At 50.1% G+C, this 13373-nt stretch overlaps 1 protein-coding gene across 4 annotated transcripts in view; it reads left to right on the top strand.

Annotated features, from left to right (window-relative positions):
- The window catches only part of NIM1K (NIM1 serine/threonine protein kinase), a 61640-nt gene extending 55583 nt beyond the window's left edge, over nt 1–6057 (top strand). For 3 of the 4 annotated variants that reach the window (XM_045903849.3, XM_045903873.3, XM_045903868.3), the window contains exons 3-4: nt 2348–2616; nt 4724–6053. In XM_045903849.3, the coding sequence (XP_045759805.1) occupies nt 2348–2616; nt 4724–5473 (1019 nt within the window). In that variant the 3' untranslated portion in view covers nt 5474–6053. Of the gene's footprint in view, nt 1–494; nt 676–2347; nt 2617–4723 lie in introns of all 4 variants that reach the window. The other variant, XM_045903898.3, reaches the window with a different exon arrangement.
- The last annotated feature ends 7316 nt before the right edge of the window (nt 6058–13373 follow it).

The following is a 13373-nucleotide window of genomic DNA, read 5'->3' as shown; positions in this document are numbered from 1 at the left end:
CCTGGGACGGCAGCCTTGCCAAGAACCACTCAAACATAGAATAAAAATAAGACTAGGATTGCGCTCCAGGGAGGCTTGTGACATCAGCCTGACCGCACCATGACCTGGTGGGTGCTCGCAATGTGGGAGACAGTGTGTGGCCGCCAGCCAAGCAGCAGAGGGGACGCGCGTCCTCACAGAAGTCGGGGTCAGGATCGAGGGAGGCCAGCAGCGGGCTCTTCTGCAGGCCATCTGCCAGATTCAAGGATGGAGCTCTTTATTCCCGCCCTTAAAAGAGCAGCTCACCTAACAGGCTACCCAAACCAAGTTTCTGTTTCTAAGCAGGTGAAGTGAATCTTAATCCTAAACACTGAACGGTTGAAAAGCCACGAGCCGGGCGGCGGCATGCCTCCAGGCTTGGGGGCGGGGGGTGTCCGTCCCTGGGACTCTGCCTGCAGAGGTTATGTAAGCCCCAAGGGTTCTGCTCGCTTATGGCTCGTCTCCTTCTTCCCCAGTATTGCCTCCACCAGAGCAAGCGTGGTCACATCAGACGCCAGTGGACCCTGCCCCTTTCCATTCCAGAAGCGCTAATGGACCTACGTTTAATACCAACAGTGCTCCGATTTCAAACCAGCCGCATCTGTTTTCACACCCACAACCACTGTGCCAAAGTTCTTCAAAACAGTTGTTTTGCAAGTGGGTCAAAGGGGGCCTTGCAATCCTGTTTTCCCCTTTACTTGCCCGGAAACTTCTTTCCTCACCTCATAGAAAGTCTGGTCCAATTCGAACCAAAAAATAAATTGTTTACTTTGGAATAGATTCATCATTTTCAAACATTAACCACTTTTATTACACAATTTATGTTAATTGTATAAATTAATCGTAGGAAAATTAGAGAATACAGGTAAGTAAAAAAAATTTTTTAAAAACCACCCATGATCCCCTTATTGTTTTTTAAAGATTTTATTTATTATTTATTAGAGAGAGAGAGAGAGAAAGTGAGAGCGAGCACAAGCAGGGTGAAAGGCAGAGGGAGAAGCAGGCTCCCCGCCGAGCAGGGAGACCAATGCGGGACTCGATCCCAGGACCCTGGGATCATGACCTGAGCCGAAGGCAGATGCTCAACCAACTGAGCCACCCAAGCGCCCCATGATCCCCTTATTAATAAAATAACTATTATCTAAACATTTTGGTGCATAAGTTGCCAGATTTTTTTGTATGCAGATGTATATTTATATAAATGTAAATGTATGCAAATGGATACTTGTATTTTTTCTCACTTGTTCTCTATTGAACATCTCTTCATTTCAACAGATAAAGATCCACATCGTTATGTGGATGGCTGCATGGTGTACTGTTACAGAGATAGATGAACCAGACTTCATTTTAACCCTCTGTCTTGCTGGATGCTGTTCCCAATATCACAGAAGTCTTCTTCCACGTCCTGTCTTGTACACGTGTCAGATGATTTCTTTAAGATTAATTGTCAGAGGTGAAATGGCTGGGTCAAAACGTGCAGCCATTCTTAGGGCTCTCAATACATAATAGCAAACTACAGTCCAGAACGATCGGACTGGCGACCCCTCCCTCCAGCTGCGTGTCCCGCTGTGGGTCCGTCTGCTCGTGCCCTCCCCGGGACCCCGCACACGCTGAGCGCCGCTGTGGCCTGCACCATGACATTATGTGCCTGGCATGGACAAAGTCAGATAAAATATAGCCACACAGGAAGGGGTAGGAGGGGGAGACAGACAAGGAATCAACATTTACAGGCCAGTGTGCTCAGATCATCGGACAGAGAATACACAGAATCTGAATGTTCCGAGGCTAGTCCGCAAGGCTCATCAGGAGTTACCTGCATAAAGAACAGGGAAGCAGTGGTGAGCCAGGCAGAGGAAATGATCCAGATAGGGGAAAGGCCCCAGGCAGGGATGTTCAGTCCCTTTTTAGGAGGGACAAACAGTTGTGTAACAGTTGGAATGGAGCTGTGTGCGCGATGGTGGAAACTGTGAACAGGGGTGATGCCTGAGGAGGCAGAGGGCGTGGGTTGGGTCTGACCTGGGCTAAGAAAAGAAGCTTTAACTTTATCCAGAAAAGTGGATAAAGATCAAACTGAAACTTCCTTGGAAGGCAGGAGTTGGCATCAAAATCTGTGCGTGGAAGACTCACGCTGATCCAAGGGATGAGCCCTGATCTCAACTCAAGAATTGCTGTCATCACCGCTGACAAGCTCTGTGAGCTTGGGAACAGCCATTTACCTTCTGTGTCTAGTGAAATCAAGGGGCCAATCTAGGTCCCCTCCAGTTCTAAATCTCTCTATGCACCCACGAACACTGGCACTGCCCCTGACTTTTTTTTTTTTCCCTCCCAGAAAAGGTGGCCATTAAGATCCTGGACAAGACCAAGTTAGACCAGAAAACCCAACGGCTACTATCCCGTGAAATTTCCAGCATGGAAAAACTGCACCATCCCAACATCATCCGTCTGTACGAAGTTGTGGAGACCCTATCCAAGCTCCACTTGGTGATGGAGTATGCAGGAGGTGGGGAGCTCTTTGGAAAAATTAGCACAGAAGGGAAGCTCTCGGAGCCGGAAAGCAAGCTCATCTTCTCCCAGATTGTGTCTGCCGTGAAGCACATGGTGAGTGGGGGTGAGGAGTGGAGTCTTGCTCCCACACTCCGCACAGTGGGAGCATGGGCTTTGGTTCACCTGCATCCAAGCATCCTGGAAGGCTTTAGTCCTGTGAGGGCTGACAGGAGTCCCTTCTGTGAGAGTGCAAAGCTTGGATGAGATCACACTCTCAGCCTCTGAAGCAACGCCCAGGTATCTCCAGTTACATGGCAGCCTCCTGGTTCTGAGGCCGTTGGCAGGAGTCACTCCGAGTAGTGGGATGACCCTCACCAGGCCCTGGCCACAGCCATTCCTCCACACCCACCCTCCATTACCAGAGAGCTGGCTCCTCGCTGCTGCTTGGTCCTGTCTACCTGCCTGTGTGTGTAGGATGCTCTCTCCCCTCTTACCGTGTCTCACATTCCAAATCCTATCCACCCTTCATGTCCCTGCTCAGCTGTCTTTGTCTGGAATTTTCTTCAATCTCACGTCAGCTCACACAGACCCTTCTTGCCTTTGGTGAATCCCTCCAGCTCTGGCCGCCTCCGTGCTCAGCAGATTAACACTCGGTGATGTCACTCTTACTTTAGTTCTCCGATTGTTTCTTTAGGTAAGTCTGGACTCCTAAAGCACACGCCCTAGTTTCTCCAAGGGCTGGTTCTCCTGTGCCCCCTCCGCCATTGGCCCATATCGTTACGCACACAGAGGAGCTTGGCACGCGGGCCTGACCACCGCCTCTGTGGCTCCATTAGTCCAGAAGTCTGGGCTGTCCTCTACCCAGCTGGCAGAGAAGACACACTTGTCTGGGGTCTGTGTGAGCTGAGAGGCTGTTTCTAGTTCGTTCCTCTGACTGGATGCTGTGGGGTGAGGCTGGGATCAATGACTTTCTGGACAAACTACTAGAGGGAAGTTAGTGACCCGGGGACCCAAGATAAGCATCAGGAGAGAGAAGGGGAGGAAAAAAACTGAGCAAGAGAGAAGAGCCCGACTGTAATGGCGGTGGGTGTTTCAGACCTGGGGTGCCACGGGTTGGCATTCAAGTGGTCCTATGCTGCCGTGAACTTTCCCAGGGCCAGGGAGCAGGCAGGACCCACATCGAGCAATAGAACAGATGGGAAGGGTCTTCCACATCCTCCATAGAAAAGAAATTGGACGGGAGAGCAGAAGAGAATCAGGCTGAGTCCTCTGCAGCTCTGTGCCCTGACATTTCTCCCAGCTACCTGGTCTCTGAGGAGAGGAAGAGAGAATCATGGCTGTAGATCCAGGGTCCACGGAGTGTGTTGACTCCGTGCCAGGCCCTTGCTGAGCACGGCAGATACAGCACCACCCGCCCTCCTCACAGCGATCTTGTGAGGTGGCTGTCGGTATGTCATCTTACAAAGAAAGAAAACACATCACACAGCTGCTATTGTTGAACCTAGAATTAACCAAACCATCATGCTCCAAAGCCTGGATTCTTACCCCAGAAAGCCCGCAAAGTAACATTAAACCATCTCCCAAGAGCCCTTGGGACTAAGGAAGTCAGGGGTCCCAAGGTTGTCTGTCTGGATCCAGAACGTGAGAGTGGGGGTGGGGCATGCGCTTGCCACCCTCAGTGGGACCTGCTGCTAGAACCTTGCCGAATATAGCCTCTTTCTTTCTACTGAACTCTATAAAGATAAAGGAGACCCCGACCCCCCCAACCCCCACAAAAGAGCATGGTTGAAAAATTGGGGGAGGGTTCTAAACCTTTGGTGTTAGCCCTAGTCAAGATACTGCTCAGCCAGAAAAGAACATTTATGGCCTCAAATATGAAAGATGATTTTCACTGTGTTTCAGAATACGCAGTTTCGAAAGATCCAGACCTCATTTCTGGCACTAATTCCTGAGTCACATGTGTGGGACAGACTCCAACCTTTGCCCCACCGAAGAACAGAATCTTTGGTCTGTTTGGGGGCCGTGTGGGTGTTATGTTTGCTCAGGGTTAGGACAGGGCAGCTCTGGAGGTTTGCAGATCTGAGTTAAGGTGACATCCATTGAACTCCTGTTATTACCCCATCATCACCTCACTGTTTCAAGCAACTGATGCATTTATTTTTTTTTTATGTTGGTATTATACCTTGGAAATGATGACTTTTCCCTATGTTTTCTACCACAGCATGAGAACCAAATTATTCATAGAGACCTGAAGGCAGAAAACGTATTTTATACCAATAATACTTGTGTGAAGGTGGGTGATTTTGGATTCAGCACAGTAAGTAAAAAAGGGGAAATGCTCAACACTTTCTGCGGGTCGCCTCCATACGCTGCGCCCGAGCTTTTCCGAGACGAGCATTATGTCGGCATTTATGTGGACATCTGGGCCCTGGGGGTGCTCCTGTACTTCATGGTGACGGGCACCATGCCCTTTCGGGCAGAGACCGTGGCCAAGCTGAAGAAGAGCATCCTGGAGGGCGCATACAGCGTGCCTCCACATGTGTCCGAGCCCTGCCTCCGTCTCATCCGCGGCGTCCTCCAGCCCGTACCCACCGACAGGCACGGGATCGACTCCATCATGAACAATGAGTGGATGCAAGGGGTGCCCTACCCCACCCCTCTGGAGCCTTTCCAACTGGATCCCAAACATTTGTCCGAAACCAGCACCCTTAAAGAAGAAGAAAACGAGGTCAAAAGCACCTTGGAGTATTTGGGTATTACAGAAGAGCACATCCGGAACAGCCACGGGAGAGGAGCCCGGAGCTCCATCACGGGAGTCTATCGGATCATTTTACACAGAGTCCAAAGGAAAAAGGCTTTGGAAAGTGTCCCGATAATGATACTACCAGACCCTAAAGAAAGGGACCTAAAGAAAGGGTCCCGTGTCTATAGAGGCATCAGACACACATCTAAATTTTGTTCAATTTTATAAATTGCGTTAAACTGCTGGACATTAACCAAGAGCATTGTTGCTGCTTTTAAATTTTTTCATGGACAACTTGGGTGGGGACATTTTTGTAATTTTTAAATAAATTTAAACTTAAGATATGCATTTCCCCCCCCAAAAAAAGTCTAGATTTGCTCTCTTGTTCTCAAGCTCTAGCATTCATTCATTTATTTAATCAAGAAATACTTATCCAGTGCCTCCCATGGGCCGGCACTGTTCAAGGTACTGAGGAAAGAGCAAAGAATGAGCTGGGCCGGGCCCTTGCTCTCCCGTGCAGTATATTCTAGGGCTGGACAAAGGCATTGACGAAAAAAAAAAATGCTGTAAGAAAAACACGAGATAGTGACAGATGCTATCCAGAGAATGCAAACCGGGTCATCTGATATCAGAGGCTCACTCCCTGGGATGGGACCATTGTGAAAGGCCACACTGAGTAGAGGACAGTCTGAGATCTGAGTAGGAAGCAGGGGTGACCCGCGGAAAGCTGGCCAAGAGCATTCTGGGCAGCTAGGGGTTCTGGACTGGGTTCCCCCCAAACAGAGCCTAGTAGCTTTTGGGGAAACAAGCCTGGAGAGGAGGGAGGGGCTGGGAGGGAAACAGGAAAAGTCCACACAAATCAGCCAGTGCTCCAGGTGGTTGGTGCTCAGTCCTGCAGGATGCTCTGATGGGCCTCAGGAAGCACATCTCGGGTGTCTGACGCCCAGGGTGCAAAAGGGGAAAGCACTGTCGCACCAGCTCTTGTTCACCGCTGGTCAGGAGCGGTCCCAGGTGGTCACCTGCCCTGCAGTTCCAGATTGTGTTTAAGTACTACCCCACCCCAAGGCACCACTGGAGCCCTGTTTTGGAAGAACATCTGCAGATGAGGCTGTGCGAGTGTCAGATGGGCTCCCGGAGCTTCCCACACCTTAGTGTCAGGAAAGCCCGAGGGACGGAAGAGTCCAGAGCATTGGCCCGAGACAAGATGCGGTCAAGTAGGACCTGCATGACGCTGTCCAAACTCGAGTGGAAACGGTCACGGCCTCCGGGGCTGGAGGGGAAAGTGCGGCTGAAAGGACCTGAATGGTGCCTAGCAGCTGACACAGTCCAGCCCAGGCCCCGCTCCGAGCAGTCCTCTGTTGCGTCCAAACCACTGCAGGCAGCTCCTTCAAGGCGCTGGGGCCTGGAAGGACTCCACGCAGTGGGGTGAGTCGGACAGCTTACAGGGGTGGCTCTCAGTTCCAGCGCATCAGAATCTCCTAGAGGGCTGGTGGAAACAGACCGTGAGGACCCACCTCCAGAGTTCTGATTCTGGAGTGGGGCCCAAGAATGTGCATTTCTAACAAGTTCCTAGGATGCTGCTTCTAGGGACAGACCGGGCTTCGAAGACTACGGAGCCACAGTCCGCGTGCTGTAGCCGGTCCTGAGGCTGCAGACTCGTCCCTCCCTCCTTCCTTCACTCATTCTAAATTTGCTTTACCTGTGGCCAGCATTTTAGCTGGTCTAATTGGGTAGTATCATGCACACCTTTATCATCAAAGACTTGAGTCTGCAAGGGTGCCTGGCTGGCTCAGTTGGTGGAGCATGGGACTCTTGATCTCGGGGTTGTGAATTCAAGCCCCATGTTTGGTGTAAAGATGACTTTTTAAAAAATCCTTAAAAAACAAAAGATTTGAGCCTTTAGTTGCCTTGCCCTTGTCAGGCCGTGTTTGCTACAATCTCTGTTCACTGGTATCCTGAGGCCCCAAAGTTAGCTCCAGGGAATCTCTTGGGTCCCGGACATACTCCTCTTTATCTCCTTATGATCATCAGGGTCAATAATCTCCACCAGTATAATAGCTCCTTTCTTTGCCTGATTGTCAACTCACACAGAGACCTCAACGTGACCATGCGATAGCCATGGATTCCAGTTCACTGGACCCTTACTGGGTCCCCTGGGGAAAGCATCCCCCGGCCCCCGGAAACCATAACCTCCGATCTAACTGACCCTGGGATGTAGGAAAGAGAAGTACCAATTCGACTGTGATGGCGAGAGAAGGCTATCCCACTTCTACCCGTTGGTGCCCAGGCCTGGGTAGCTTTGTTTAAGATTTTATTTTATTTTTTAAGATTTTATTTATTTATTTGAGAGAGAGAATGAGAGAGAGCATGAGAGGGGGGAGGGTCAGAGGGAGAAGCAGGCTCCCTGCCGAGCAGGGAGCCCGATGCAGTCCAGGATCATGACCTGAGCCGAAGGCAGTCGCCTAACCAACTGAGCCACCCAGGGACCCCTAAGATTTTATTTTTAGGTAATCTCTACACCCAGCGTGGGACTCGAACTTACAACCCTGAGATCAAGCGTTGCGTGCTCCACCGACTGAGCCAGCCAGGTGCCCCCCAGGCCTGTGTATTTTAGCAACAGTGCACACCATCCATCAGGCACGGAGACTGTCGGGCTGCGGGCCACTGCCCTACAGCGCCGGAGCCTTAGCAGGCTCACCCCTGTCCCGTGAATGCCGGCTGCTACTTGTGCTGAGGTATACAGGAGGGTGAGTAGGTCCCACGGTCAAGTGTCCGTGGCCTTTACCAAAAGAGTCTTTGAGGCAACGTTACGAGAGACCGTGAAAACGGAGCAGATGTTCTCTGGGTCGGAGCCTGATTGTATTAGAGGATGCTCTGCAGTCAGGACAGGCAAACCCCTTCCTCAGTAGACGTCAGTTCCAGTAAGGTGAGTCGCTGCGGCGCCCATCTGAATGGATGACTCCATGGGTCTGATAACGCCCAGCTCCTGAGGAGACAGCAACGTGGGCTCTGTCTCTTAGTGTCCCATCACCAGGGGCTCCGGCTCTACCAGGGCCCAGGAGCCCCCCAGGAGCGGGAGCAGGTAGGTCTCTGCCGTGGAAAGTGCGGCCTCGCTCCAGGCCCCCAGAGCGCTGTGCTGTAACCTCCTATGGGGCTGGCCTGAGACCCCACGGTGTTCTTCACTGCCCTGCTCTGTATACAGCCTGGGTGGCAACGCAGATTGCAGCAAAGCCCAAACCGGGCTCTGCGTGTGTGTGTGTGTGTGTGTGTGTGCGCACGCGCGCGGGATCCACTTGAAACTGACAGCCATGACCCAGGGGTTGGAGGACTATACTAAGTACAATGCATGCACTTCCCAAACCCAGACAGGCCACCAACCCTGTGCCTCTGTCTCAGCGCTAAGGGGTAGAAGAGGCAACAAATGGTCCTTTACTGTGGAAGGAATGTGGAGCCGTGCCCCCAGCTCGCTGCTCCTCTGACTTCTTCCTCAGTGTGGCAGGCCCCTGATTCTTCCTGCAGTTTATCACCCCCACTCTGGCACAAACACGTCCTACTAGGGTTCTGAGTTCTTGCCACTTTCTGAGGCTAAATCCACCCAGCACGTTGTCACAGCCCAGTGGACTAGCATGACTTTCGGCAGACGGCAAGATAATTAAGGTCCTTCGGACTCTCCTGTGACACAGAGCGGGAGCTTTACAACTGCTTAGAGTGAGGACGGTAGCTGCCCATCCCTGGGGGATATGAAGTGCTTGGACCCTCCTCTCTGAGGGAAATTGAGAAGAATGCATTTTCCAAAGTAACAGCTGCAGATGGATACCAGAGGCTTCCAGCAAGGATACCTCAGCCGGCGTGGCAGCTACAACCTACTACCCGCGGTCGTCCTCTGCTCTCCGTTGCTCTCTTTAGAAGCCTGATGGAGAAGTTAAAGGAGGTTATGATGGAGCCCGTCACCTCTGTGTCCTTAAACATTTTTGATGATCATACTGATTTTGAATGGTAATGCTGATGGCTGCATTTCCTCATGTGATTGCTCATGATTTACTAACATGACCTGGGAGAGGGTAGGGTTCCAGAGGTTTCCATGTGGTTCTTCCTCCCATAATGCCTCTTCCTCCACAGGTCAGTGGTCTAAATATATTTATCCCAAATATATGCTTGGAGATTGGCGAAAGAACCCCAAGGTGGGACCCACTGTGAGACAGACTTTGGTATGAACTCCACCCATCACCTGGTTTCCAAAGACCCGCATCCCCACATAAGGCCATAATAGTGTTTAGGATTCCCTGTATCCGTTTCAGTGGAGACTTTTTATCCAAAAGTCCTTAAAAATTCTGGGTATGTATATGGCATATACTCGTGCCCCAGGGCTCTTGCTCAAGAAGACCTGGCCTTCCCTATCCCTGTGCCCTGGGTCTGTAAATTAACTGAAATCTGGGCCCATGATTTTCCCGTTGTGACAGGCTATATCAGTCTCTGCTCCCCAGCTTGCCTCTTTTCATTCTTTTTTTTTTTTTGGGTTATACGAGTCAAGCAACACTCTAGCTAGCTGTCACTCAGAACTCTGTGACCTATTAGCCCTTGTCACAAAGCCCGGCAGATCAAGGTACCTTGATTGCCACTGCAGCCTGACTGTCCATTCTATTATGTCCATCTTGCCTCTGACGCTGAAGTAGGAATACACAGCCTCTGCCGTTCTAGAATCTCATCACCCCTGCTGAGAGCGGCATGCCCGGTTCCATTTCCTACTGTCAAGGCCTGCTGGCAACGGGCAGCCACCACTGACCTTTTCACGGGTGCTGGAACACCCCTCCCCAGAACATTCTTTATTGCCTCAGTGAAGGCAGTGTCCTCCTGGACGATGTTGGTAGGTGCTTCTTCAGTCGACGTTTTCCTTAACACTGCTATCTCCGACTCACTCACTGTGTGCCTTCCTCAGGTCCAAAGCTCTGTAGCCAACCCAGCTGCACATGGGGACCAGCTGCGGGTGTCCTTCAGTCCAAGCCATGGCTAAATGCTCCTGTGATGATGAACTCTCCCGAGCCAGCCTAATAGTTTTCCCTCCACCTCCATCCCTGGCCCAACACCCTCCAGATCCACTTGAACACATTTTGCCCTGGTTCCCGAGAGTACATATTACCCTGATTCTGCAACTCCTTCCGCAATCAAGCTATTTCCTCCCACACAGCGGTGTATTTCTCTGCGCAGGCTGTGTTGAAACCATGTTGAGACCTGACCTGATTCTGGGTTTACCACTGGAGGAGGATCTCAAGGAGGTCATTCACCATCTTGCAGGCATCCACCTCACCAGAGGTCTCAGCAGGTCCTCAGGTGAGGAAGGACAGCCACTCCAGCCAGCCCCATGTTAGGGGAACCCTGTTTTCAACATGTTTGGGTGCATCTACACTGTGTTATTAACCTAAGTTACTAACTTAGGCCCCAGTGTCCCAATCTCTTCCTAACAAGGCTCTGACTTTGATAAAGAATTGTCAAGACAGCATTTTATCCCATCTGCAGCTCAGCCAACCTTACCATTAGACCCCAGGCCTCTTTGAGGTACTTTTGCCTCTGCTGCGGGAGATCAGGCTCTCCTTAATCCCTGCCGCAGAGGCTCCCGAGCTTCCACAGTGGGCCTCAGGTTGGGAGTTGGCTGACTTATGCCTGCATTTTTTTCCCCCAGGCTTCCCAAGCTGTTAATAAAAACTAGCCAAATGCACAGTCTTTCTCATGGGCCTCCTACTGTTCAAGTGCCGTAGGTACCGAAAGATCCGATCGGTACTCATCCACCCGCACCAAGACATGAGCCTGGGGGGTAATCGTGCTGCTCCCACACATCAGGGCCGGTCAGTATCTGCTTACCAACAGCCCCTCAGTATTCTGTTATTGTTAACAGATTACTACAAATGTCGCTGCTTAAACACAGATTACTATCTGACAGTTCTGAGGTAGAAAGAAGTCCGTCACAGGTCTCGCCAGGCTAACATCAAGGTGGCATCAGGGCTGAGTTCCTTTCTGGAGGCTATAGAGCAGAATCCATTTCCTTGCTTTGTCCTGCTTCTAGAAGCTTCACATTCCTCAGCTCGTGGTCCCCCCTCCCATCTGCAAAGCCAGCGATGTTGCATCTCTCTGGCCGTCTGTCTATACTCACATCTCCCTCTGATCACAGCCCAGAAAAGTCTCAGCGTTTAAGGACCTACATGATTAGGGTGGGCCTATCCAGACAATCTAGCATAATTTCCCCATCTCAAGATCCTTAACCTTAATCACATTTGCTTTTGCCAAACAAGGTAACATATTCACAAGTTCCAGAGATAGTCATCTTCGGGGGTGGGGGTGGGAGGAGTCCTATGGCTACTACATTCTGCCTACCACAAATGGCAGTGGGGGTGACTGCCACGATGGGTGAGTAAATCAGCTCCAACCTCCTATCCCGAGGGTCTGCATTATAGAGCTGGTCTGGGTACTGACTGTCTTAGCCTGGATTCTCAAAAAAAAAAAAAAAAAAAGCCTGAGACAAAAGCTTACATGTAACTCTCTTATTTGGGAAATGATCCCAGGATGCAGAAGACACACAGGAGTAAAAACAGAAAAGAGGAAAGCCAACGTAAGGATACACTGCCAAACTGGCCATGGGCAACTGGTAGCTGATTCTACAGGATCTTCAGAGGAAACTTCTGGAATGCTGCTCAGAACTGTCTACCCAAGGGATGAAAGGAGGAAACATATATCCACCAGCCAAATGTCCACCACAGGTCAAGGGTTGCTCCATGGGAACTTCTCTGTACTTCCAAGCTATGAAATTGTACCAAGTGAGTTCTGTGAGAATCCCACATTACAGTGAGGCTAAAGTGAAAGGTACGTAGCAGGAATCCAAAGGAAGGTGCTAGGTCTTCTCTGAGATCCTGGTCAAAGACTGAATGGGAACAGTTACCACACCTGTGGCTGGAGTTGAAGGCAGGGCAGAGAGCATCTGATTCAGGGCCCGAGGGTTTGGCTATATAGACCAAAGGCTCTAAGACTGGAAAAATAAACTTGGCACATCTGAGGAATGGAGGAGACAGGGTAGATGAAAACATTGTGAGCCTCGGTGAGTGTGGTACTGACTTGAAGTAGGCAGAGAACAGATCCCCTAGGAGTTTGCAAGCCTGAATAAGAAATTCGATACATTGGATGAAATGTGCATACTGCAGAGTAAGGCAGTCCAGTCAGCCTTCAAGGAGGAAGCAACTCTTGAGATGAGGCCCCAAAGATCTACAAAGTTTTGCTAAGATGGGCTGGAGGTGCTAGTGTAACAGGATCTGAAAGACGTGGAGGCACAGGGACGCTTTTGCAAAATTCGTCTAACAAAACTTTTTTTTTTTTAAGATTTTATTTATTTGACAGAGAGAGAGAGTGAGAGCAGGAACACAAGCAGAGGGAGTGGGAGAGGGAGAAGCAGGCTTCCCGCCGAGCAGGGAGCCCAATGCGGGGCTCAATCCCAGGACCCCGGGATCATGACCTGAGCCGAAAGCAGACGCTTAATGACTGAGTCACCCAGGTGCCCCATCTAACAAAACTTCTATTCCTTTTTAACTATAGATGCCTGCACAATGATGAAATAGGACAAAGATGAATTCCTTTTTACTTCTAAACATTTAAAATGAAAATGTATTTTTTATTATTATAAGCTGGAGCCCTGCTGATCTATAAACTTCCTGAGGATTGGTATTCATAATCTTCAGCACCAAATTACTACCTTTATAATAATTTTTTGTGGCAGTGGGGAGGAATCACAGGTCAACTATTTACTTTGACCACCAATTAGGGAAAAAATGAGGAACCCAAGGTTTAATTAAAAGTAGTTGCTAGATTTCTTCCCATTCAGTTGATGATGTACTGTATGTTGGCTAATTGAACGTAATAAAAAAGGTAGTTGCTAGAAATTTTAAAGTGTTCATTTTTATGTCCAGATTACCTAGCTCTAAATTATTTAAAGATCCTGTTACGTTCCCTGCTCTACTGACCTCTTCAGTGTTTTTTTCAGGACATTTCAAATAGCAGTCATGAGGTGTTTCAACTAGGAGGCCTGGGTGGCTCAGTCGTTAAGTGTCTGCCTTCGGCTCAGGTCATGATCCCAGGGTCCTGGGATGGA

Source organism: Mirounga angustirostris, unplaced genomic scaffold (assembly GCF_029215605.1).
Source record: "Mirounga angustirostris isolate CCGP_5_RB_7025 unplaced genomic scaffold, mMirAng1.0.hap1 SCAF_7, whole genome shotgun sequence".
NCBI classification, from domain to species: Eukaryota; Metazoa; Chordata; class Mammalia; order Carnivora; family Phocidae; genus Mirounga; species Mirounga angustirostris.
The sequence above is the reverse complement of the archived record's forward strand: the minus strand, read 5'-3'. Positions and strand labels throughout refer to the sequence as shown.